At 38.9% G+C, this 26,497-nt stretch overlaps 1 protein-coding gene and 2 long non-coding RNA genes across 3 annotated transcripts; all 3 read right to left on the minus strand.

Annotated features, from left to right (window-relative positions):
• Nucleotides 1-6,313: 6,313 nt before the first annotated feature.
• Nucleotides 6,314-8,144, minus strand: LOC114823148 (uncharacterized). The gene is made up of 2 exons (XR_003771262.2): nt 7,684-8,144; nt 6,314-7,582 (listed from the first exon to the last, which is right to left on the minus strand). It is a non-coding gene; the product is annotated as an uncharacterized lncRNA (long non-coding RNA).
• Nucleotides 8,145-10,534: 2,390 nt separating this feature from the next.
• Nucleotides 10,535-12,709, minus strand: LOC139196388 (uncharacterized). The gene is made up of 4 exons (XR_011581229.1): nt 12,520-12,709; nt 12,206-12,343; nt 11,561-11,619; nt 10,535-10,674 (listed from the first exon to the last, which is right to left on the minus strand). It is a non-coding gene; the product is annotated as an uncharacterized lncRNA (long non-coding RNA).
• Nucleotides 12,710-24,259: 11,550 nt separating this feature from the next.
• LOC103410879 (glycine-rich RNA-binding protein) lies at nt 24,260-25,618 on the minus strand. The gene is made up of 2 exons (XM_008349529.4): nt 25,201-25,618; nt 24,260-24,909 (listed from the first exon to the last, which is right to left on the minus strand). The coding sequence occupies exons 1-2, from the start codon at nt 25,312-25,314 to the stop codon at nt 24,505-24,507; spliced, it is 519 nt and encodes a 172-aa protein (XP_008347751.1). The 5' UTR covers nt 25,315-25,618; the 3' UTR covers nt 24,260-24,504.
• Between the last annotated feature and the right edge of the window lie 879 nt (nt 25,619-26,497).

The following is a 26,497-nucleotide window of genomic DNA, read 5'->3' on the forward strand; positions in this document are numbered from 1 at the left end:
CCGGTCTACGCATTGTCAGTATCCCTCCGACAATCCAATGACCAGGAACCTTTTTGGACATCTGTTTATGTGAAGAAGGTCTCTGTAGTCTAACATCATTAGATTACTTCTTCAATCGATCCATTGTCCATGGATTCACTATTCAGGACATATTTCGTTTATTGAGATAGTCCTAATTAGTATCTTTGCCATTTGATGTATAAGAATCATCCATACATCGATTCATTTGTCCTGAAAGATTTCTTCCAAAGATTGACTTTCAGGGCATATTTCCAACAGCTGATAGGCCATAATGCGGGTGACAACCTTCTCATGTTCTTCCTCTGCTAGGTCTAAGTTGGTGGCCATCTCTTTTTCATTCTGCTCGAGATTTGGTAGTACAGTGTTGATGCTTGGCACCACGACGTTGGGCGGAATGATCACCTCAGAACCATATGCTAGAGAGAATGGAGTTTCGCCGGTTGCTCGTCTTTTGGTGGTGCGATATGCCCATAGAACACCTGGGAACTCATCTAGCTACTTTTCCTTCTTTTCTGAGGGTAAAGCTCATTGCTGCTCAGATACCACCAAATAGAAGCATAGGTCATCCGCTACTTCTGGCTTGGATTGTATCGGTCGATAGGTTGCGAGAGGAATCGATTGAGTGTAGCTGCTCGTCAGGTCAGACCTTGGATCTCCTTCAAAGTGGTTGGGGACTTCATATCCAAGATCACTTAGATCTTTTTTGGATGTGCATTCGGCGTGGTCTAACCGCTGCTTAGGGTCAAGGAAGATGTTCGGCGTCTTATTTGGGTTTCCATCCTAATTCATCTGCTAGGGCATTATCGACCTTGACGCCATCTTCCCGACCTATTTGCTATGATTGTAATCATCTTTCTGCACTTCAGCTACTACTGCTGGGGCGAAAGACTTTTTCTTCAACTCCTTGAGAACTTGATGTACGACTTAGGTGTCGTGCCTTCCTTTGCTAAGGATCGGTCTCTGCATTTGTCTCCTGGCTTGTTTTTGTTGTTAAGCGGTTTATTGCTTATGTCTCTGCGTCTTTGCATGGCTACTCAGGCAGCCTCTAGAAATGCTTGGCCTCATCCCAAAGGGAGTGCTTTTCTGCCAAAGCATAAGAGTCTACCAAAGTCATGTTCTCGTCCATGATCAATTTTATGAAATGCGGGTGATCTGCTAGGAGCCATTTTTAGAAAACTGGGCATGCAATACTGTCATCGCATCCAACAATCTTCACCTACTTCGCCTTTAATCTTTTAACATAAGTACGGAGTGACTCATTTGGGTCCTTCTTCATGTTGAAGAGGCGGTCAGACTTTTTCTTGATCGAGCAGTAGGACGAATATTCCTTAGTGAAAACCAAGGAAAGTTCGCTGAAGTTTCGGATTAAACATGGCGGCAGGGTGTGAAGCCAGTCTTAGTCTTTGCCATGGAGCGTCGTGGTAAAAATCTTGCACATGAGAGCGTCATTGTTGGCGTAGAGGTTCATGGCACTTCGGTAGTGCATCAAGTGTCTATCCGGATCTTTATTTCCTTTGAAAAAGGTAAAATATGGCAGGCGGAACTTCCACGGTGGCTCCGTCTGCTCAATCTCGTCTACAAAGGGTGACCTGTTTAGGTTAGCCATGTCTCTTCGAAGGGTATTGTCGATAATGTCAATATGTTGGAAATCGTGCAGCTACTCTGCTGCGAGCCTTTGTACTTTCTCCTGGATTTATACCTGGTAGGCAGTGGAGCCTCCAGCTACTTTCTGGTGTTGACCTGCTAGTCTATGTTGCTCTTTGGCATGTCCTACTCATCTGTGCAGTGGTTGCGGTGTGCGTGGTTCGCCCTGTTCTGCTTATCGTCGTTTTTGGTAGGGCTACCAGTGGAACTTGAGCTGGACTGCTCTTGTGCTCTTCTCTGGGCATCATATGGCCACCTACTTCATTGCCTCGTTGGAAGATCTCCTGGTGGGCTTAGCCTCGTGTGGACGCTTTGCCTGGAATGTCCTGAGTGCTTATCAGAGTACGGACCAAACCTCGAATGCAGATTGACTCGTGAGCCGAGTCGAGAATGAACACTTCTCTATGCATTTAGGTAGGAGAATACGTTTCCCCGAGGGCTCAAAAGAAAGTGCACACTACCCGAACGCACAGTTCATAGTGTGCTGAGCGGCTCTTTGCTAGGACGTCGCTGGAATGAGTCACGTTCTTCCAACCTTGTCCTGTTTTGGAACACCTCGTCTAGGGCGCGCTACATCTCGATGCACTCGAAAAGTTGTTTCACCAAGGTGGTTTGTTGCGCAAGGGCGTTCGTCAAATTAGTGACCTGCTGGGACAGGTGGTGCTCGCCATTTGGATTGGAAGAGTCTGGATAATAGGCATCTCCATGTATGGTGGAAGTATAGTGGACTGCAGGTACAAAGTTTGAGCCCAAAATGAGCATTCCTGCAAAAAAGTGGGGTGTAGGTAACCCTGAATCAATCGCGGGACCTGTGGTCAGAATCTGGATCGATGGAGGTAGCCTTGGAATGGATTGGGCCGCAAGCCGAATCGTCGGAGACGGTTGTGGGGCGCGTTGGCTTGGCGTCTGCTCGTCTTTGGCCTATATGGTCGTATGCCCTCTTGGCTATTGGGCTACCACATCATGGCCTGCTGGCTAAGTGGCTTGGGCTTGGGCATGTTGAGCTGCCTTGCAGTAGTTGTCGCATTATAGGCTTGGGTCTGGGCCTACTGTGCAACAAGGCCTACTGCTGCATTGGGCTGGGCCTCTTGCCCGTGGGCTTGGAAATAGACCTGGGGCTCCTGCCTAGGGTTTGGTAGGGTGAGGTGCTACAGGGGCAACGGTGGTGGGAGTGACGTCGTGGCCTAATGGCCTTGTCATGGCTGTTGGGTCACGGTGGTGATAGTGGTGGCATGGCTCTATGACGGTAGGGCTCCTCCTGCCGCCGTGTTGAGCCTTGAGGAACTCCGTCGTAGGGCTATGTCCTCGTCTCCACTCTCCGGTCCAAATCCTTGCACGTACGGGGTTCCGTTCGTCATAGTTTCTGAATTTCCTACCATTGTATCCTTTCTCGAGGGATTGATCAAGAAACTTTTCTAGGAAAAATTAATTAATACGACGTGTGAGAAATTCAACATAATAGAAAATTCAAGAAACAAATGCGAGAGCCTTCTTCGAGTGTTTTGAATTAGCTCTCTCAATGAAAGCACCAATTTGTCGATGCAAATTTCTGTCGTCTTCAGTCTTGATGAAAATGCACCTGTAAACAATCAACACCTTTGATCAAAGACCTAAGCCTCAAACGCCCACGAGGTGGGAAGGGTAGGTCAACGGATCTCCGATGCCTAAGTTAGTTTCTTTGAGAGAGTAAAGTGTTTAGGGCTTTTTTAGGGTTGCAAAAGCCCTCCAAAATTGGTAGAATATGGGGTATTTATAGGGCTAGGGCCAGCCATATAGTCTTTATTGGAGAGATATTCTCTAAATATTTCCAAGATATTACAAAGGAAATAATATCTTGAGATGATGGTGTAATTATCCCTAATTGATTTAAATTAGAATGTATTAAAGATAGGATTTGGGTAATTAATCCTTATCTTTAATTCATTGCCAAGGGCAGGTGAGCTGTGGGTAGTATTCAGCTGTTGAGACCTCCAGGGGTGTGAGCTGTGCGTGGGAACATCTGAGAAGCCTACCCATTTATTGGGGGCAATCTTGTCTTTCTTGAATAAAAGTCCACGTGTAGCCTCTAGAATATTTGGGATTATTTTAGGCTCCACAACCTCGACATGAGATGATAATGAATTTCTCACCCACTTGACTTAGTTCTTCATACAACCAATCATTTTAATGACATGTTTAGTTATAAGATCATGCTACAAAATTCGGCGACAAATTAGTTAATATATTTTTTTAATTAATAATTATCTCATGAGATGAATAGTATCGATAGAGAAACCTCATTTGACGTGATTTTGTCTTAAGCAAAGCTAGCCAGGCATGTGATAGGAGCATATTTATGTGACCTAGTTAGCTTGTTTTCTTGCATTTATGTTGTTAGTTCTTAGTTATTTTAGTATTTTAAGTTTTCGTGTGTTTGTAGGTCCAAAGGGTTAATGTGGCAAAGAAGTGCATTTTGGAGCCTTTTGGAGCAGTTTTGGGCATGGAATGGATAGCATAGGCTTGGAGCAAAGGGTATGGATGAAATTGAAGATGTAAAGATGCTAGGATTCCTAATTGAAGAAGGATTCCTAGAAGAATGAGGATTCCTAGAAGAATAAGGATTCCTACTCAAAGAAGGAATGTTAGCCAAGATTTCCTACTTTGGTTTTGACATTTCCTAATCCTAATTTATCAAGGTTCCAGCTGCAAAGGAGTGTCCTATATATGTTAAGACACTTAATTACATCTTTCCTTTTCCTTTTCAACCCTTGCCGCAACTTCCCCTTTCCTCTTTCCCTTTTTCCCTTTTCACTTTCCCTTTGTCCTTGCCACAACTTTCGTTTCCCTTTCTCTCTTGATTTCTGATTTTACTTAGCCTTTTCCTTGTGGATTTAGAGTTAAAATCCCTCTAAAATAATGAAAACTTTATTTCCTTTTTCCTTTATTGTCTGTTGCACCCTAGCTTTAATTCCTTACGGCTTTGACTTACTTTGCTATATAAATAACATATTGTCACACTCTTTAGGGCTCTCTTCTCTTCTCCTCAGCCATTCCATCCATCTATCTACCTATCCATCCTCTATCACCCATCACCACAGATTCTCTACACACCCCAAACCCTCTCTACATAACCTGTCGCGACCCTTAGACCATTCATTCACCATTCTACATATCCATTCACTCCCATTCACAATTCCAGCCATTCTCATTTCCTTGCCGCAGCCCCATTCAACCTTAACACATCTCTAACCCCTTCATTTAGCCATAAACATCCATAGTCACTTGTGCCGCAGCAAGGTGGGGAAGAAGAAGGACTTTTGACGTTTCAAGCTTGAAGATTAGAGCGTTTTAGGTGTACTTTGTTCTTGTTTTCAATGTCTACTTTATTATTCTCTGATTTTGCTGTAACTATGAGCGGCTAAACCCCTACTTAGCTAGAGGGAAGTTCGAAGCCATGAACATCCTTGAGATATGAATTGATTTCTTCCAATTGTGATTTGATAAGTTGTGAATGCAATTCAATTAGCTGTTTTCTTCAAAACTAATTCTTGTATGTTGATTAAGGATGCATACTTAGTTTTCATGCATGAATTTGATGCTAGAATATAAATGAGTTTCACCTAATTGTTACAAATTTATATTCATGAGTAGTGAAGGTTGCTAGTCACAGTCGCGTTAATTGAATTCTTGGCAAACGTATCATGCATTCATGGTTACAAATGTCTCGTTAACACTTATGATTTTCATGGAACGTAATGATCTCTGATTGTATCTCTATTATGCATTCATGTAGGTGACCTTTGGAAAATGATTTGGGTTGTCGCATGCATTCATCCAATTCAATGAATAAAGGAAAATCTGAGGGTTAATTAGTACATCACGGTTAATCTGGGGTGTTGAGCATCATAATTTATTGAAAAGCAATTGGAAATCGATTCATGTACAAGTGTGTCATGTGTGAAGAATGGACCTCTAGCTAATCCATCAACCGTCTTATTTCCCAAAATTCGTTTTACAATCTGTTTAGTTTTACAATTTGTTTGTTTCAAATTCTTCAAAACCAAAACTCCCCCCCCCCCCCGGTTTACTTTCTTGTTTCAAATGTTTAAAATCTTTTCTTTTTTTTTTATTTTATGTTTTTGAGTCAGTTTAGAGGTTATTAGCAAGCCCTCCTAATCCCCGGTCCAGAACGATCCCTACTTGCATCTTTACTACAATTTGACAACAAGAGAGTTTAATTTGAGTGTTGGATTATTTCACATCAGCATACATTTTATGTCGTGATCGAATTAAAATGTGGATGGTAAGATTCCGTTTAGTATTTTTTTAATCTTGTCATTAAGCTCACTAATTCATGGGGTTAGTATTTTTTATCTTGCTTATGAGGTTATGCAGCGTTTGGCTACTGTAGAATTGTACCTATTCAATTGAAGTACAGTTTGATATTTATTTACTTGAAGACTTACAGCAATAAGTGAATAACCAAAAGATAAATGTAGAATTTTACATTCAAAGAATTTTTTTCGGTATTTAAATCTAATTTGCATTTCGATTGACTTGTTAAGTAAATAGATTAATGACACACCCCAACCGAAGTCGAGGCATGTTGGCCGACATCCGACGGTGACGTAACCAAAAAGGAAAAGGGAAGCATAAAAATATGCATAAATTTAAACCAAAATTAACATTTATTTAATTTAAACTAAAGTAGAGAGTGCGTAGTAGTGCGAAGAACCCATAAAAATACAACTGTTCAAAGCATAGATGACAGTATAGCATAAGTAGTGCAGTCGAAACTAGTTTAAGTACTTATTACTCAACCTAGAAAAAGTTCCTTCATTTATTTAGGGATAAGTCAGAACCGCCGGAGATTCCTCGTCTACCACAGAGAATTCAACTATCTAAGTCTTGGAGGGGCGAAAAATAGAAGGGTGAGTGGGCAAAAACAAAGGTTTATAAAACACATTTATTTCTGAACATACTAACCCCTCGTCGTAAAACATGTATAGTTTCCAGAAAATCATACTACATATAAATATGAAATCAATTGTAAATCAACAATAAATCCATAAATACGTACGCCAATCATAATATCTCAACAGTAGCATAAGTAAAATCAGGTGCTCAATAATCTATGCTAACACACGAGTTCATGCAGGGGGAATTTGACATGAACAAGACCAGGTGTAATCATAATATATGAGTCAGAGTTGCCTATTGCAATTTGTATGATAGGATTGGCACCTACAATGGATTCAAGGTGAGCGTGCGATGCGATATGAACATACACGTGAAGCCTAGCCCTGATCGGGGCGAGTACTACACCGGTACAAGCATGCATGATGAGTAAGTAATATGTATAAGAACATGCCATGATCATATATAAAAATCTCAACAATCATATGGCATTTTTAAAATTAAATAAAGCATGGCATGATAGGCGTGAAATCAATCCAAAAGCACATGTGGAAACTATAAAACTTTATATATAATATATAAAAACAAATGCCCACTCACTGATACGTCGATGGATCGTAGCCTCCTAGCCTTGTTTGTCCACATACCTTCTCGGGGTAAGTCTCACCTATATGTGAAATAACTTTACTAATTAATTAATTAGGACATACACTAAAAGGTTAGGAAAATTCCCTATAGTTTGCTTAAATGGAGGGTTTAAGTATACGAAAGCATTCAACTTGATGTCACGGACCCATACACGTCAAGCATGCGCCGCCCGGAGGCCGAACGCGCCCTCACGAGCTGCTAGGTCACGGCCACACGTGCGCCTATGTGCAAGCCAAACACCTAACAAATTGACAGAAACCCTAGTGAATATTCCGTCAGATTTGACGGAATATTCCGTTAACTTTAACGAAATATTCTCCTTCTTCTCCAGTTGTCCTCCACTGTTCGCCGCAATCATCTGGTTCGCCAGTTTCTGGAAAAAAAATTAAAACTTCATAACTTCTTCATTTCTCAACCATTTTTGACGTACTTTATATGGAAATGAAGCTCATGAAGAGGAGAACAAGTTTGTACCTCTCAAAAGTCCAAAAAGCGGACAAAAATAGACTGAAAAAGCCTTGAAACTCTTGGCCCTATTTTTGTTGTCTCAAACTCATGTGTTCTCACGTTGGCTCCACTTCAAACCTAGGCTAGTGGCCACGGGGAGTTACCTAGATGTCTCCAAACCTTCCAAAACCGTGCAACTCGAACAGAAAAGGCATGGAGGAATGTACACTTGAGTTAGAGCTCTGAGTTGCTCTGAGTTGGACACTCAAAACTTGATTACTTTAAGATTGCTTTGTACGGATAGACTCGTGAGGATAAGAGGAACATGAAGGTGGTGATTTTAGGTTCGATCTGTGAAGTTTGATGATGAGTCTTGGTTGTTGCAGAGAGGAGAGAGAGAGAGAGAGAGAGAGAGTCTTCTGATTGGTCAAAAAGAGGAGAGTGGTCTGATTAGGGAAGAAAATATGGGAAATGAAATGATTGGTGGTGAGGTAGAGTAGGGCACGGGACAGATTTAAAGAAAGAAAGGGATAAGATTTTGTACAATTTGAAATCCCACGTAATCTAACATGACTTATCAAAAATAGTAGTTTCCAACACTGAATAATTAACATGCACGTGAACAAATCTACCCATTGTTAATGCACTTTAACTAAATGTAACTTTTTCATTACAAGTCTGATTCGTGTCTAACTGGTGCTCACGCACTCGTAACAATGAGTACTATTTAATTACGATAACTAGAAAAATAATTTAAAACCGAATAACTATGTCCACGTCACTTTGCCAACAAGGGCATAAACGTCATTTTACACACTCAGGGAGAAAATTACATGGAAAATTAGGGACGGGTCATCACATTAACGTCTACTGAATCTATCATTTTGTTTTTGCAATTAGGTTAAGCACATGCAGTTCTGCTTTAGGAATAGCAGCTGCTATGACATAATGGGAGGGGGTTGGGGAATATTGAGAATCTGAGTGTCATGCCTAGGTACGCTTGACCGATTTCTTACGTTTACAAGAATTCTCAATGATTTTGTTTTTGTAATCTTGTGCACTATCTATAGATTTAATGGGTCTGTAAATATATTTCAATGCTTCTACCAACGAATTGAGCTTCGGAGATGCGTATGCTGTAAATATATTAGAAACGATTTAGTTTGGCAACGCAATTGTTTCTGGTGGATTGATGCTCCTTTTCATTTCTTTCTTTGGTTTAGGGCAATGTTGTAGATAGATAGACACCTACATTGTAGTGCATCTAGAGACACATCACCAAGATGAGTTAATTTTGTTTTTCTAAAACTCAACGTTATTATTACAAAGTATAAACTGTTAGTTGTAGATTTTTGTAGCATTATTTTATATACTTAAATATTTGTAGGATGTGCAAGTTGCCCTTTATTACAGTGGTGGAAAAGAGTTGAGCCATTGCATGACAGCGTAAGTTCGAATCCCGTTGATGGCTAATCTAACAAAATCTATCGTGTGACAAAAAAAAAAATTGTAGGATGCAATTGTTAGAACAACTATAAATGTCAAAGACAATCAATTTTTGTTGACCTCCTCTCCTTTCAAGTCAATCATTTCCTAAGCAGTTCACGTCTCTCCATCTTTTGATGAAGTCTAAATAGACATGATTTTGACCTTTTGACCTACTAAGAGGACTTCCAATGTGTTCAAATTCCTTCGGGGATAGCAAGTGGCCCTCTATCATAGTGATGTAGAGGAGTGTTGCTCTTGTACCATGGCGTGAGTTCAAACATCGGCTCCCCTATTTCCTTAATCTAACATCTAATTTAACAAATTTATCATTTGACAAAAAAAAAAACTCCTTAATCTAACATCTAATATAACAAATTTATCATTTAACAAAAAATAAAAAATAATCCCCTAGGAGATAGGCTGTGAAATCCCCTCCCAAAAAAAAAAAAAAAAAAAAAACTCCCAACTCAATTCAATCCATTGGGCTCTAGGGGAGCCTAGTTGGTCACCCAAGCAAAAATTGATAGGCCCATCCTCTAGGGGCAATGGCGCAAGGCTAAAGTCATTGTGACATCAGCTCTATTAAAAAAACTAATTAAAAATACAAAAAATTATAAAAACTTAATTTAAAAATAAAAATAAACCTTACACCATATTTCAATATTTTCAAATACTTTTAACCAATCTTTTTATTATTATCCCAAATTAAAATAAAATTATTTTTTATTATTTTATAAAATAAAAAATACTAATATTTTAATACGAATTGCCTAGGCTAGAGGTGGATATGCACCTGGGCAGTTACTGTTCACTAAGGGGATTGGGTTGCCTATAGCCCAGAGAAGGCTATCAACGCATGAACTGCTCTAAAGGGTAATATTAGGGAAACTAAATTGGTAGTCAAAATCTTGGAAGCTAAATAACATGAAAGTTGATGACTGGATTATTACTCAATTGTCAATGTGAAATCCCGTTCCTGGATTTCACTGTTATAAAATACATATTGATATTATTGAGATTTTATATTATTTTTGGGGAATTTATAGCAATTTATTTGAATTTAGATTTTAATTAAACTAGTTACGAAGAGTTAAGTTTGGAAATTGGTTATTTAAAATCCATAGACAGGGCGACACTAAATATTTTTAGATAAGTCCGATCTCACGAGCAAGTGGGGTGAAAACCGCCCGTGAAACGAGATTTTAACGAAGGAGAAATTTATAAACAAGTTTACGAGTACTTTTGTAAATTTAGTTTAGCCCAAGATATTTTGGATGTTTGGCCACGCCCAGGGACCCACGCCTTTTCTTTTTCCTACGTTTCTCTCTGAGGAAGGGGAGAGTGACACACCCCGTCCCGAAAGAGGGCGTGCTGGCCGTCACGTGAGTGTGACGTAACCATTTACACAGTTTGGAAGCTTAAAAAATACAATTACTATGATGAAACACCCGAGGGGGGGTCCTACTTTTGTGACTTTTGTCAGAACACCACTGGATTCCTCATAGCCACCAAAGCTTTGCTAACTAGAACCTGGAGGGGTGCAAAACAAAATTGAGTGGGTCAGTACAACAAAGTTTTTCGAAAACATTTCTAGCCCCTCGCTGTAAAACCCGTATACTTTCCCAGAAAATAACATAATAATATATAAACATATATATATATATATATATATATATATATATATATCATCAAAAGCTCAAATTATAATCCTTCAACGCTTTTCAGAAAGAATATGCCATGCCAAGCCATATGCCAAAATATAATGTGAATGCATCAATATAATTCAGGTGAAATAATAAATCAACCGGAGACCGTACAGTGGTCCTGTACGGCTGATTCTATAGCTCAATATCCCATCCAGCCAGAGTCACCAACTGTGACCTGTACGGCCCTGCCGGAGTCACCAACTGTGACCTGTACGGCACTACATTGCACATAAGTTGGAACTACCTATAGTAGTCTGTACGACTAAGATGGTGAAATAATACGCTCTAGTGCTTCTCTCAGTAATCATCTGTGCACATAATCTAAGGTCACCTACCAGTCGGAACCCCTCTAATGGTCTGTACGACTGGCATGTCGGAACCACCTCTAGTGGTCTGTACGACTAGCATCTACTTGGATCCAAGGTGAGCGTGTGATGCAGGGTGAATAACATAAGCACTAACACCAGGGGTGCAGGTTACGAGCTCTCAACATAATTCACATCATCATTCATTCATATAAACCATATAAACTCACCTGATACTCACATGTGCGTCCACAGCACCAATTCACATATATATATGCATCAATATCAATTCATATAATTTATAATATGCATCATGGCAATTGAAAACATACTTTCATATAAATTCAATTTCTGGGACAATTAATAGTATATAGGTAATACAAAAAACAAAAATTGCCCACTCACCTGAAGTTCGCCCAACAACTCCCTAGCACCACACATCAAGGCGTCATGATGATCAGCGCCTAGAACGATAATCAAATCCAACCTCAGAATTCATATCGATAGAATATATAACTTATATAAGACACGTCACTACGTAGTTCGATCCGGAAGATCTGCAACTCAGATTTCAAATCCATAACTTCTAGAGGTCCACAATATACCTCTAGGACATCATCCTAAAATTTCATTACCATCCAACGGTCGGATCTCCGTCAATTGTCAAAACCAAGTGACGGTTAACATTCTATTTTATGAACTTACAACTCTAATTCCGAAGGATCCGTAAATCGGATTCCTGATCCGTAAGTTCCTATAATCCTCAAATATTACGTATTACAACGTATCAAAGTTTGGCGACGATCCGACGGTTGGATCGTAAATTCACATTTTCACCTAACCACGAATCGAAACGAACTTAGGTTCAATTACTCAATTTACGTCCATCAATTATCAAAACTGAACCTAGAACCTTAAAAAAATGCTAAGAATGACATTGGCGGCCCATTGGCCACGGGCCGCCCCGGCTCGCCGGAAAATTCAACTATTTCCAAAAATTCTCAAAAAATACAGAATCGAAGATCTCAATGAGTAGAGAAACTTTCATACCTGTGGCCAAGGCCAATTTGGCCTGGAAACACTTCAAATTCATCAAATTCCGTGCGGACCCTAGAATTGGGTGAGTTCCAATTCGACCTTCAAATCAACTCCACCGTCCAAATCAAAGCTTGGGCTTTGTTCCAGGTCCTAATGGAATACTAATGGTGTTAGTAATTGAAAGAAAAGATTTCAAGATTTGAAGAATCTGGACAAGAAGGTCGCGGCACCCGTGTGGGTGTTCTTCGTGAAATCACCACGAAAGTTCATGATTTTTGGGGTGAAACATGAAGAGGGAAGGCCTAGGTGTTGATTGGAAGTGGTACCTTGATCCAATTTGTGAGAAATCCGGTGAAAATTGCCGGAATTTGGGTGTGGGTGTCGCGGGTAAACGGGTTGGGGGAAAACCCGTTTTCTGATCTTCTCTCCTCCGCTTCTCGCCCTCTCTCCTTTCCTCCTTTCCTCTGTTCCGATTGGTCGGCTTCTCCCTCTCTCAATCCCTCTTGATGTCTTCTTCTTTCTTGTCCCGATTGGGCATTTATGCCCAATCTCCTTCCTCTGTTTCTTCCTCTCACGCACACACACACACAAAAACCTTCTTTCACTTATATTTATTTATTTTTGTTTTCCTTACATCCAAGACATCCATTTAATTCTTCATTAAATCTGGGCCATCCAAATTTTAATAATAAAATTTATAAAATGCCCAAACTTCAAACTTTAAAATCTTTTTCGTTATAACTCCAAATAACGAACCGTCTGCATCCACGCGTCCGTAGCGACAAGTATTACGAGGATATGTCAAGAAAACAAATCTTAGATGGCACGACATAATGATTAACCTCGAATAATGCGCGTGCCTCAAGGGGCATTTTTGTAAAATCCTTTATTAAAACTTTAAAAAATTTTAAAATCAGGGACGGACTGTCACAAAGAGAACTCGGGAGAACTCTTTCTTCCCTCTCTATCTCATTTTTGGTTGGGGGTTGTGTAGGGAAAGAAGTTGTCACTTTCCACCACCTCTCCCAAATTCATCTCATCGTCGATCACTATCACATCTTGCTTTCCTCCACCTTCCAACCTCATCTTCCTATGGTATAGATCGACTCTACACCCCAGCTTCAATCCAGTTGCGTAAGTGGAGACACAAGACAACTAGAACTGAAGGAGGGAGAAAGGGTGACAGAGAAGGCAAGGATGAGAAAAGGAAGAAGAGGGTCAAAGAAGGTGGGTCTGAATCATGAAATAAACATGGTTTTGTATGTTGTTATCGAATGGGTGGAAAGCCTTGGTAATTATTCTCTGATACTCTTGATTCCTTATATGGTCATTTATTTGGATGCTACTATGGGAAATTAGTCTTCTATGCAGTTGCTGTATGTGCCAATACCTAAACCCTAGTTGATATAATACCTAAAAGTGATATTTTGTATGACATCAATTATTGGGTGTAGTCAATTAAATGTCATATATTAGCCCTGTTTTTCATGACTAGTATTATGCAATTGCTTGTTTTTATTTGTCATCTATACAAAAGCTGAATGGGCTGCTTCGGTATAAAAGTTGAAATGACTATTGGTTCATATTATTTGATACCCATTTATAGTTCCTTTTGGATCAATGTGATAATCTGTTCATGACATACACTTGATTAAATGGTTTGAGAAAGATGTAGCAGAGGTAGTTTCCTCCGAGATTGAGAGGATCGGCTGTAGGGTATGGCACTGTGCTAAAGTATAATTAACCAAAAGCATTCCATTAGAAGTATATATGCTCTCTCTCTCTCTCTCTCTCTCTCTCTCTCTCTCTCTCTCTACATATATATATATATATATATATATATATATATATATATATATATATATATAAATATATATAACATATGAAATGAAATCTTCGGATATGATTTCACAAGGTAGGCTCTTTCTAATGGTTCCTTTTCCATTACATTTGTACCATTATTTATTAAGTTATCCAGCATCTTGGGTTAGTCATTTAGTTTTCAAGATGGATGTTTATGAAGCAGCTATGTGGTGGCACATTCAATGAAGTGTACAAAAGATGAGTGCTTCATAGATCCATGCTAAATTATGATTAAGTATGGATTAATTTGATTTTAGTTTTTGAATTTATGTTGTTGGTTGTTTGGTGATTTGCTATAGTTTAGAGGGAAATGTAACACATGATGATGGTGTGTTTGTTGGCTTAGTGAACTACGAATGACTTGATCCCTATTGAGGGTACGTAGGCAATTTAACGAGGAGATTAGATGCAGCCATAAAGTATACAAAAATTTCTATGTGATTTGGATCTTGAATTAGGCTTTGTACATATCCTGGAGGCGGGGTATGTCAGAGATACGGGTATTTGCTGTTGTCACGTGTCGATCCTGAACGTATGTCAGGATCAGGGCATGACAACTAATTAACGTGCTTATTTATACAGTGACATATTTTTTAATGTGCAAATTTAGTTCACAAACTTAATTTACCTAGCATTACTCCCTACTAAATTATTTCCAGGCTTAGCAACAACTTCATTTGTATGATGATGCATGACTGAATCTATTAAAGATGGCATCTGTATTTGCAGATGCAATAAGCCCATCACAAATCAGTTGACTTAGGGACGTTTGATAACTATTTTATTTCAGTTTTTTTGTTTCATTTTTTCTTAAACTAAAAATCAAAGTTCTAAAATACGCTAGGCGCTAGTCGGGTGGCGGGCTGGCGCCTAGCGCTTAGGCTGCTGGGTAGGGTCTAGGCGGGTACCTAGGCGGCCTAGGCAGATTTAGGTAAATTTCTTGTATATCTTGTAAATAAGTGCATATTGACACTTACAAAAAATTATACTTGTATGAAATCTATGGATAAGATAATAAAAAAATGAAAAAAAAAATGTAAAAAGAGTATCCAACAAGTCCAAAATTTAAAAACACATTAAGCATATATGCCAAATAACCATATTAAGGAGTATTGTAGGATGACACATGTACAACAAGTTCACAATTTTAAACCACTTAGACTTAGATAGGATTTTTTATTTTTTTTATTTTTTAATTTCATTAAAAAAAACCTCCTAGCCCCGCCTAGCCACCTAGAGCCCATCCGATTTTTCCAACTGATTTGCAAGAAAACGCATCGGCTCACCACCACCTAGTGCCTAGGCGGCCGCCTAAGCCCTTTTTTAGAACATTGCTAAAATCTGAAATTTGTTTGGTAATTACTTTTAGTTTAAAAAAAATGAAAATTAAAAACTAAAAAGTGAAAACTTAAGGCCAAATTTTAAAAATTCAAGAAAGTAGTTTTTAGTTTTCATTTTCTTAAAAATTTAAAACTAAGAATAGTTACCAAACAAAATTTCAATTTTTAAAAATAAGATTATCAAATGACCCTTGCAAGGATAAATAGTTAAAATGTTCAAGAGACTACAAAAAAATTAAACATTTCAAATAAGGTTAGCCACATGTGAGCTTGAATGATACACATGCATGCATACACGATTGTGAGCTATTTAATGTCCGTTCATACATGTTACTAATTATAAAGTAAACGATTTGTACTATGTTTACGGATTGGAAACATTTTTTATGTGAAATCGGATGATACATACACGTGTAAACCACTGTATGCCATTGATATAATATTTGTCCATAATGCATGTGTAAGCAAAATTAGGAATTCCCAAAAGAATGGGCTAATCTGAAGTAACAAAAAGAAAGCAAAATACATCATTTAATATTACGGTTTAGTAGTATTCCTCTTACTTATAAGTAGGAAGTTTTAGATTCAATTCTTGCCAAAAACGAATTTGAACCAAATTTGCTAACCCATCATGAGGTTTAGTCCACTCTCACCCTTTAGTAAATATAATATCGTTGTTCCAAAAAAAAAAAAAATAATGCAGATCAGCAGCCACCAATTTAATAATGGAAGCAACAACACAAACTTGAAAGATAAATCAGAAAAGAGGTAATGGGCTTAGTTGTACTTGAAGATGATTTATATTAGGTTGCTTTTGGGCTTATTGATTTAACAAGAGCTGACTAGATCCTTTGGGCCAAAGTCTTGTATTGGACTACAGCCTAGTTCACTCCAGCCCAAACGCAAGTGTTGGTTGCTTGCGCCGAAATTCATTAATCGCAAGTCTTTTGCTCAAGCCAAACATTGCTCCTTACGAGCCACAATTTTCAAACTTTAACGAGTTAATGTTTATTAGTGTTGAGTATCGGTGAAAGCATAGAGCAATGGTCGTGGCTCTGTGGCTTTTTATGGATGAATCGATTGATTTGGATGGAGGGCTCTTTAAAACGGTGTTAAAAACTGAGATTAGTTGTTGGAACTAAATACACACACTATTGTGTGCAGAGAAGCACAAACTCAACTGTTTGTAAAAGAGGAAACGATTATAAGCTCACCTTGGCATTGGTGGGGTACCGGCCAAAGGCCTCTCTCACAGTCAAATTAGTAAGAAATTTATGAGACTCAAGTAGTGGGCAAGAAATAGAGTATGCAATAAATAAGTTACTTGAGATGAACCCTAAAAGGTGTATATATACTAGTCGAGAGAAAGTCTTTTTAGGATATAAAATTCGTATTCAACCAGGAGAATCCATCAGGATATGTAGGAGTAGATGTTGCATCGTCTTAAGAGTGTGATTAGAATCCATAGATTGTAGGAATCTCCAAGAATATAAGAAACTTATTTGATCCCTAATCACAGCAAGTCTTTGTATGTTGCGGAATAAGAACAGTCAATCTCCGCAAAGTCAACAAACTTCTCCTACCTTTCTGAATACAGGATGATGGTGGCATCATTGGTCCATTTGTGCAGCTTGATAGGTCCAAAGCTGTTAAGTCCATCACCAGACTTTTGAGGTATATGTATTTTGATTGTCTAACTCTGGCCCTGGAAAATCATGGTCTAACAATTGCAGCTAACTATGTATCTGAAAGTAGGGGTGGACACGGTTCAGTTCCACCCTCAAATCGGAACTGGAACAGGATATATTAATGATTCGGTTCGAAGTGGCTCTGCCTAAATTTATTTCTAAAACCATACGGTTCAGTTCACGACGGTTTCGGTTCGGTTCATGCCAATTCACAGTTTCGAAAAATAAATCATTTGAATCTTGCAAACATATATTTAGAGCACATAAAAAAGGCAAAGGATTTTTTAGTAAAAGATAGTAATTGGATCACACAACAAAGAACATGCATGACCAGTCATAAAAAATGATGAACTACAATAGAAGAAGATTTAAAAATTTAATGGCACCAAAGACAAACACATAACTCACAAATTTAGCTTACCAAACCCATTATGGTTATTAATTTAACAATCTAGAAATAAAATACTGAAGCACTCTTATTAAGAAACATGATCAAACAGTTCAAATTTACAAAATTTTCAAAACTCAATTAATTATATACATTCATGGTTCCATTTCTAATCGTCCCGCCAACATGAAAACCAAAACCGGTATGAACTGTTTGGTCCGGTTCTTGAACCTATGTTAACTTTTTTTGTCAACACGGTTGACACACCTCCACCGAGAATGTCCACTAGGACTCCGAATCGAGTTGTGTTGGCCGACACTTGGAAGGTGACGAAGCCATATAGTGTAGTGATGTGGAAAATGTGAATAAATTTAAACCTAAAAGTGCCTAAATATAAGAGTGCGTTGGTGAGCGGGAATGAACCCATTTCACACGTGACGTCAGAGTATAAATAAGTACAGTGGAGTGAATTGAGAACTATACCGTTGGAGATAACCACTTATATTGAGATTTGCCAAGAGTCCTAATCGATATGAAAGCTCAACTACTACTATAACCTGGATCGGCGAAAAACAAGGATAAGTGGGCCAAAAAATAAAGTTTATAAAACACATTTATTTTCTAAACATACTAATCCCTCACTGTAAAACCTGTATAGTTTCCAAAAAATCATACTACGTATAAGTATGAAATCAAATGTAAATCAACAATAAATCCATAAATACGCCAAATCACAATATCACAACAATAGAATAATAAAATTAGGTGCTCATCAATTTATGTTGACACACGAGTTCATGCAGAGGATTTCTGACATGAATAGGACTGGTTGTAATCATAATATACGCTCTAGTGCTACAACCACATGAAGACTGGTGCTATTCGTGGTCACATACAAGTCGGAGTTGCCCATTGTAACCTGTACGATAGGACTGGCACCTACTTGGATCCATGGCGAGCATGCGATGCGGATGGGAACATACACGTGAAAGACTGGCCCTGGCCCTGGGTGAGCACTAACACCAGGTGCAGCAATCAATGAGTAGATAACACAAATATAGTCATGCCATAATGATTCGATAGTTCTAATTAGCATAATATCATTCATAGATATACATATAATTATGGCATCAATAATAGTACTCATACCTGTACATCCCGTAGGATGTAGCATAACTTCATAATTTCTATCAATGAGCTAATCTTATAAGCACCACGCTAATCTAGGCATATTGTGGAAAACTCCTTATAAAATGTATAAATGGAAACTAATAATTATATATATATATATATATATATATATATATATATATATATATATGTTATGTAAAAGAAAAGACCTACTCACCTGAAGTCCGCACAACAACTCCTAGCACGAATATCGAGGCGTCACGAATGATCGTCGCCTAGAACAAATATCAAATCACGTCTTTGAATTCTTATTGATAAAACACGTAACTTACATTAAACACATCCCCAAAAATGTTCTAGAATGATTTGAAACCCATTGACTAAAAGTCAATTGTCAGTCAAAGGTCAACGGTAAAGTCTACAACACTACGTAACACGATCTAGAACATCCGTACCTTGGATTTTTTTATCTGTAACTTCCAAAGATCCACATTATGCTTCTAAAACAACATACTAGAATCTTACCACGATCTGACGGTCGGATCTCCGCCAATCACAATTCAAGTGGTGGTCAGTGTTTTATTTTACGAACTTACAAATCCAATTTGGGAGGATCCCTTTAGATTCCATATCCGTAAGTTTCTATGGTCCCCAAATATTACATACTATAATGTATTAAAGTTTGGTGTCAATCCAACAGTCAGATCATTGATTGCTATAAAGTTCAAGTGGCGGACCTTAGCGAAATTATACCCAAACAATAGAATTTTGTTAATTGGATGTCAAATATGGAATTGGGGCATCCAAATTAGCCTAGGAAGGTTAGGTGGGGTCTCAGCCCACACGGCGTCGGCCAGCCGCTGATAGGTGCATATTTTCATATATTCTTATCATATATTTCCTTTGGATTTTGTCTATATGAATGGGTTAAAAGCACTAATTATATTGTTTTAATTTATAGGCATTCAATACTGAATTTATGCAAAAAAGGAGTGAAAAACAAGTTTTTCAGTTGTCTAGAGTAATTCCATTGGAGCAAGAGGCTAATTAACTGAACCAAAACAAGAAGATGAAACCGAGCAGTTTTGGAATCAAATAGACATGGGAATGCTATTCAATGGACTTTAGGAGAGAAGTTAATTTCTAGTTTTTATTATTTCCATTTATTTTTAATTTTCCTTAATAAGGTTTTAAAGTCCATTATGTTTAGGAGTTTAGTGGGGTTTTAATTGGATTTCAATTAGCCTTGAATACCCTTGCCATGGGTTTTATATTAAGGAGATCTATTCTCCTTGTGAAGACTAAGCCACCAATCCACCAAACAAAATCCATTTCAAAATTTGGGCCTGTGACAAAGTTGCGGCAAAGAGGAGAGCTACTTTGGAGTTCTTCTTTGCTGGGCTACGATGTAGCCTAATCATGAATACTTAATTGCCTTGTGGCATTGTTATTATCAAGTTTTTTTTGTATCTTTATTGAGTATCTTTTGCTAATTGTAATGCGCTTGATTTTTATTTAGATGCTTGATCACCATCTAGGTTTAAATTAAGTTGATTTGATGCAAGTTAGAGTAGATGCCATACTTAACTTCGGTTTAGCTTCTTGCAATTGATACCATAATCTATTTGTAGATGCCATGCAATTAGGGTTTGTGTGATTTTCCAACGATTTCCATAGATCTTAATGGGTTCTTATTTGTTTAAATCCATCTAGATGTCATAGAGGGTTAACATGTAAGGATACTTTTGATGCAACCAGATGCCATGGCCGTTGAATAATTTAGGGGAAATCGATCGTCAATATTGGGGAACTACTTGAGTATAACATATTAAGGGAATTGAGTAGAATTGGTTACGGTGAATTTAGATGCCCTAGGTCTTCTTTTCTTATGTTTTCAATTTATAATTTACATGCATTTAATTTTCAAGCTTTATTTTATTTTAATTTCAAAGTTTTATATATTTTCCATTAAAGCTTCTCCACTATGATTTGTTTCAATTTAGTTAGTAATATTTTAGAATCAATTTGATCTCTGTGGGACGATATCCGTGCTTATATGAGACTAATTTCGGTTATCTAATTTTCGCAAACAAGTTTCTGGCGCCGTTGCCGAGGATCGAATTTGATTCTATTACTTACTTAATTGGATTGTCACATCTTTTAGTTGGTTTAGCTATAATGTTAATTGTTAGTTTTTTTTTCAGTAATAAATTTTCCGATTTTGTAGTTTCGCGGTTTGTTTGTTTCCCGAGAAAATCAAGGAAAATATTTAACATTTCTGGAGCTCGCAAGTTAAATTCCTTTTCTGAAATTTCTCTAGTGGATTAAATTGCAAAATTTTAATTTAGGGAGCAAAGCATACAATTGGAAATCTTATTGTTATCATATTTATGGCAAGAAACCAATTGCTTTGTATTTCTTTGCCCTTTCCGTTTCCTCTAAGTTGTGAGAAAACCACATGGGTTGGTTTTTTGGGTTTTCGAAATTAAAGTCTTTTCGGGAGAGAAATATAATTCATAGTGAAGTGCAGGTAAAGTAAACTGTTAGTGAGATACCCATATGGTGAATTTGTGCAAAATCTGCACAAATGCAGTGTCACTGTAATTGTGCAGTTGCAAATTGCAATCTGAGCAGTTTGCAATCCGTGCTGTTAAAAAAAAAAAAAAAAAAAAAAAAAGGGTACCCGTGGACCCGGCCCGAATCGGCCCGTTTCAACCGGGCCGGGTAATGTGCGGTTCCTATACTAGAAAATCCAATCCCCGCCCCGTCCCAGCCCGTTTCGTTTAAGCTCCGGTTCCTACAAACTTAGGTTGGGCCCGGCCCGCCCCGGCCTGTGCCCAGCCCTAATAGAGCATACTTGACTTAGTACAATGGTCAAGAAGAGAAGTAATCGTACTCAAGGTCGGTGTTCAGAGTCACCACTCAGATGATTTCCAAATCGCCCTTTCGATTATTCTCTCGAATGGGCAGAGCCCAATTTTGAAGTTTATAACCCACAATCCTTAGGTTGCATAAACTTTCTAGAGGCCAGATGTGCAATAGAAACTTCATGGGGGTCATGTCCCTATGTCTGTAGTCTGCCTATTGTACTAGTGCTTAATATGGCTCGAGCCTCATAAGCTGCTAATCGGGATCCCACAGAATGGGCTATATGAGACTCCTCTAACACTAATACTTTTGAATTTTTCGTATTTGCACTTTTGCAGAGTTTCAAAGCTGAGTGATATTTGGGATATTGGGGGATTGCTTATACCACCAAAAAAGAAAATCAAGATTGGATAAACAAAAGTCGCGTGATGATCAAACTAAATTCTTATTTTAAAAGAAGGGGTTTTATGAAGGTTTGATTGAATCCAGACATATCTCTGGAAAAGAGAATCAAATCACTAGTGTAGTTCTAATGAAAGATGAAACAACGTGTTTTACATCGGGGTTCATCTTTGACAAAGGTGCTTTAACTTAGGCAGGCTTTGGAGATGTTTCTCCAAATTTACAAGTAGACGAATAGCAATCCGATTTTTAATAATTCCACCGGAGCTTGGGGATACTCCATCTTTTGGTGATCGGAACTCCATTCATGTGTGCAAGGTTGTATGTTCCATAACCTCCTATCCCGACGACTTTGTACAACCTTTCCTAATTTGTCCCAAACTTGCCCTATCTTGGCACCTTGGTGTTCTCGAAGACTTGTCCTAGGATAAGATCTGAAACTTGAAAGCTTTGAGATTTGACCCCTTTGTTGTAGTACAACCTGATCTGATGTGGAGAAGTGACAAGTCATACTTTGTGCGCAATCCAAAGTATCTTGCCTCATGGTGGACGAGTAGTATCTTTAGTTGTTAATGCCTTATGCCCCTGCTTTGTTCACATTTGATGATCCATCCACATGGATTTTCTAGCAACGAGGATTCTCGAGTGTTTTTTTTTTGTGGATCTGCGAAGGATGAGACATCTTGTCTAGCTGGAGTAAATTCGGTGACTGAGTCGGCAAGTGCTTGGGCTTTAATTGAAATCTTGCACCGATAGATGAATTCGTATTATCCTATTTCGATGACCCACTTGGTCAATCTGGACGATGTTATGTAGGATAGATCGAAGCAAGTACTCTGTCATGTAAATGATTTAGAATGATTGAAAGTAGGGCCAGAGTTTTCTAGCTGTTGATACCAAATCTGCACTGATTGCACATTTTGACACTGCCAAGTACAAATACAGGTCATCTTCATCGACAGGTTTGGGCGGGAGTGGCGAATTTTACAGATACTCCTTCAGTTTTGTAAAGGCCTCTTCGCATTCATCGGTCCAAAGTCGACCCTTGTCTTTCTTGATCTCGGTGAAGAACGGCCTGCGCTTGTTAATGGACCGTGTGAGGAATCGACTAAGAGCGACTACTCTTTCGGTTAGACTTTGGATTTCTTTCACTGTCCGAGGCGATTTCATTTCCATGATGGCTCTTATCTGGCCCAGATTGGCTTCAATTCCACGCTTTGTGACCAGATAACTTAAGAATTTCCCTAACGCCACCCTGAAGGTGCACTTTTCTGTATTGAGCTTGATGTTGTAATTTCAGAGTAGGTCCAAGGATTCTTGGAGGTGGGTCAGATGATCCTTCTTTTCTTTGCTCTTAACTACTATGTCGACAACGTACACCTCCATTGTCTTCCCAATTTCTTCTTTGAAAATACACTTAACTAGTCTTTGATAGGTTACGCCTACATTTTTAAGTCTGAAAGGCATACGCGATAACAGTAAGTACCTCTATAAATGATGAAAGATGTTTTTTTCTTGTTTGGTTCGTACATCTTAATCTAGTTGTAACCGAAGCATGCATCCAAGAAACTTAGCAGTACGTGCCCTGATGTGGATTTTTTTTTTTTTTCACTTACAAGTGAAGAGAAATACAACTCATTCGTAGTATTTAGTGGTAGTTGTGGAATTGACTAACAAGTCTATCCAAGGTAGAGAATCAGGAGCCTTGGGGCATACTTTGTTCAAGTCGTCTATCCAAGGTAGTGAATCAGGAGCCTTGGGGCATACTTTGTTCAAGTCTATGAAGTCCACACAGACCCTCTACTTGCCATTTTTATTTTGCACAAAGACTACATTAGCCAAGCATTATGGGTGATGAACTTTGATAATAAAGTTAGCGTTCTTTAGTTTGTCGAGCTCAGGTTCGATGATTTTACTTTGTTCCACTCCATGATTCACTTCCGCTCAATAACCGGTTCATGGTTGGGTTTAAATGGAGTCAATTGCAAATAACCGCAGAATCAATACTAGGCATTATAAGTACACAACATCCTCGTCCGCCTTGGATTCTAGAGTACCGTCTTCCTAGGGGTCAAGTATTCCTTGTAGTGTGAAATTTATAGTTGTAGTGAGAAATTTTTAGTTGTGAACTTACTAGCAGACCAACAGAATTACTCAAATTAGTTTACAACGTCATTACTGTTCTTGTGGGATAAGACACTTGCATTGGTTAATTGCCATATTATTAATTTACAACGTCATTACTGTTCTTGTGGGAATTGACTTGCATTGGTTAATTGACATATTAACGAGTCCATGAGAATATGCTTAATTACAATAGGTTGGTATAATCCGTTTTTACCAATATTTTCACAACTCAAAATTAATTGCCGCAGATTAACGAAAATTAAAGTAAAACAGAGATACTTCATTTCTCAAACACCATATTTTTCTCTTTTGGGAACCGCAAATACATCGGAAAGTAACATAGAACCACCTTCATCGATCAAAATTATCGACAACAGAAAGAGACACCGACACCACCACCATCGCAGACAGACAAACCAACTACCTGATCCAAACCCTAACCCTAACACATAACCAGAGAGATCACACATTCCAGAGCCCCAAATACTCTATCTTAACCCTAATTTAACTTCTCCAGCTGCCGCCCTCAGCTCCACCGCCACCCCTGGAATAGCCACCCTCACCACCTCCGTATCCTCCCTCACGACGACCACCGCCATATCCACCACCGCCACCGCCATATCCACCACCGCCACCTCCACGGCTGTAGCCACCTCCGCCGCCTTCACGACGACCACCGCCTCCGTACCCGCCACTGCCTCCGTATCCACCACCGCCTCCTCCGCGGCTGTAGCCTCCTCCGCCACCGCCTCCTCCAGATCCGCGAGACTGAGCCTCATTGACGGTGATGTTGCGGCCGTCGAGGTTCTGGCCGTTCATGGCTTCGATTGCATCCCTCATAGCCTGCTCGTTGCCGAAGGTGACGAAGCCGAAGCCCCTGGACCTCCCAGTCTCACGGTCGTTGATGATCTGAAAACACAGACCAGGATCGCATTAGAGCCACAAATCCACGCAGTAATTACAACAAAAATTAAAAGGCAATAACAAAAAAAAGGAACCGATCGATCTTCAATCTTTGGGAGAGAAAGATTGAGATGAACGTACCCGATCTTGTGAGAGTAATAATAAGAATCATAGACAGTAACAGAGAATCATAGATCAAGTAACACATAGAGAAACAGAATCAGATCAGAGAGAAGAACAGAACGCCAGATGGCCGAGGCCGAATCGGGTCAGATCCGATCTCTCCGTCAAACGGACCTTCGATTCGATGATCTCACCATACTGAGAAAAGGCCCTCTCCAGCGCCTCATTGTCGGTGGCCCACGCAAGCCCTCCGACGAAGCAACGGTACTCGATCTCCGCAGAGGCCATGGCTACCAGAACAGAAAAACAAAGAATATGTAATTTTAGGAGAAAGGTAGAAAAGAACGAGAGAGCACGAAGGACGGCTACCCCCGAAACCTGATTATATAGGGTTTCGAGAGCCCCTTTGCCTAGGGTTACGATTTCCCTGCTGTTTGGTTACTCGGATTCGAGGTCCAAGCCCACGGAGTTTGGTTACGCGTTTTACAATTTCCCTATCCCTGAATTTTTGACACGTCGTCGGTTGGTTTGTTTTGATATTTTTAATCTTTTGTATGGCGGGGAAAGTTATCACCGTCACCAAACGGGGAGCGGATAGAGAGGTGGCTTTTGGTGCGTTGCGGAACCCTGATTGAAGGGAGTGAGACGGATTGGGTGTGGGTCCGCTCGTCACGGTATTAGACTATTAGTTTAGATATTTTAGTGATGCGAAAAATATCTTGTTGGTGGAAATACGGCGTTGCCCCTCGCCGTGAACGCCTGTACAATATTTTGCTCACATCACTCGTTGTCCTTCCGTTGGAGGAACTACCTTTTTGTGCTAATTGATATTTTTGAGAATTTATATATAGAGTCGGCATTCTATAGGGAAGTTTTCAATATATTAAAAATGCTCTTTTTTTCTAAGATGTATTTCAATTCTTGGAGTAAAAGTTCAATTCTAGATTTTAAATTCACCTCAACTTAACTTTTAAGTCAAATATGAGTTTTAACCAAACTTATTTTTGGGGCAAAATTTAGCCCAAAATTTATTTTGGGTTAGTGAGGCTACTGAATAATTATTGTATTTGTCAAATAAACATGTTTGATCTATGACCAAGAGCACACTCGCCTACAAGGTGGGGGAGGGCTTGGCTAATGGAACTCTAATGCCTAAATCATTTTCTCTAAAACGAAATAGTTTATAGCTTATTTGCGCTTATTAGAATTTGGTGGAGAATGGCGTATTTATAAAGTTAGGTCTAACCACAAGTGTGGGGTTTGCCCTGACATGTATCATCATTTGATTGGCCAAGTGAGTCATATGTTGGGTGGGTGGGGAAAGAACTACCACTAAGTGACGAGAATGTCCTTACTTGATGGAGAATGAGATTATCTTGTAATATCATTGATTAAATATGATTGTGATTCCTTACTTGAAGGAGTAGACCTTCAATTAGATAGGTATAAAGATAAGATCTAGTAATTAATC

This window comes from Malus domestica, chromosome 05 (genome assembly GCF_042453785.1).
Source record: "Malus domestica chromosome 05, GDT2T_hap1".
In the NCBI taxonomy this organism is placed as follows: Eukaryota; Viridiplantae; Streptophyta; class Magnoliopsida; order Rosales; family Rosaceae; genus Malus; species Malus domestica.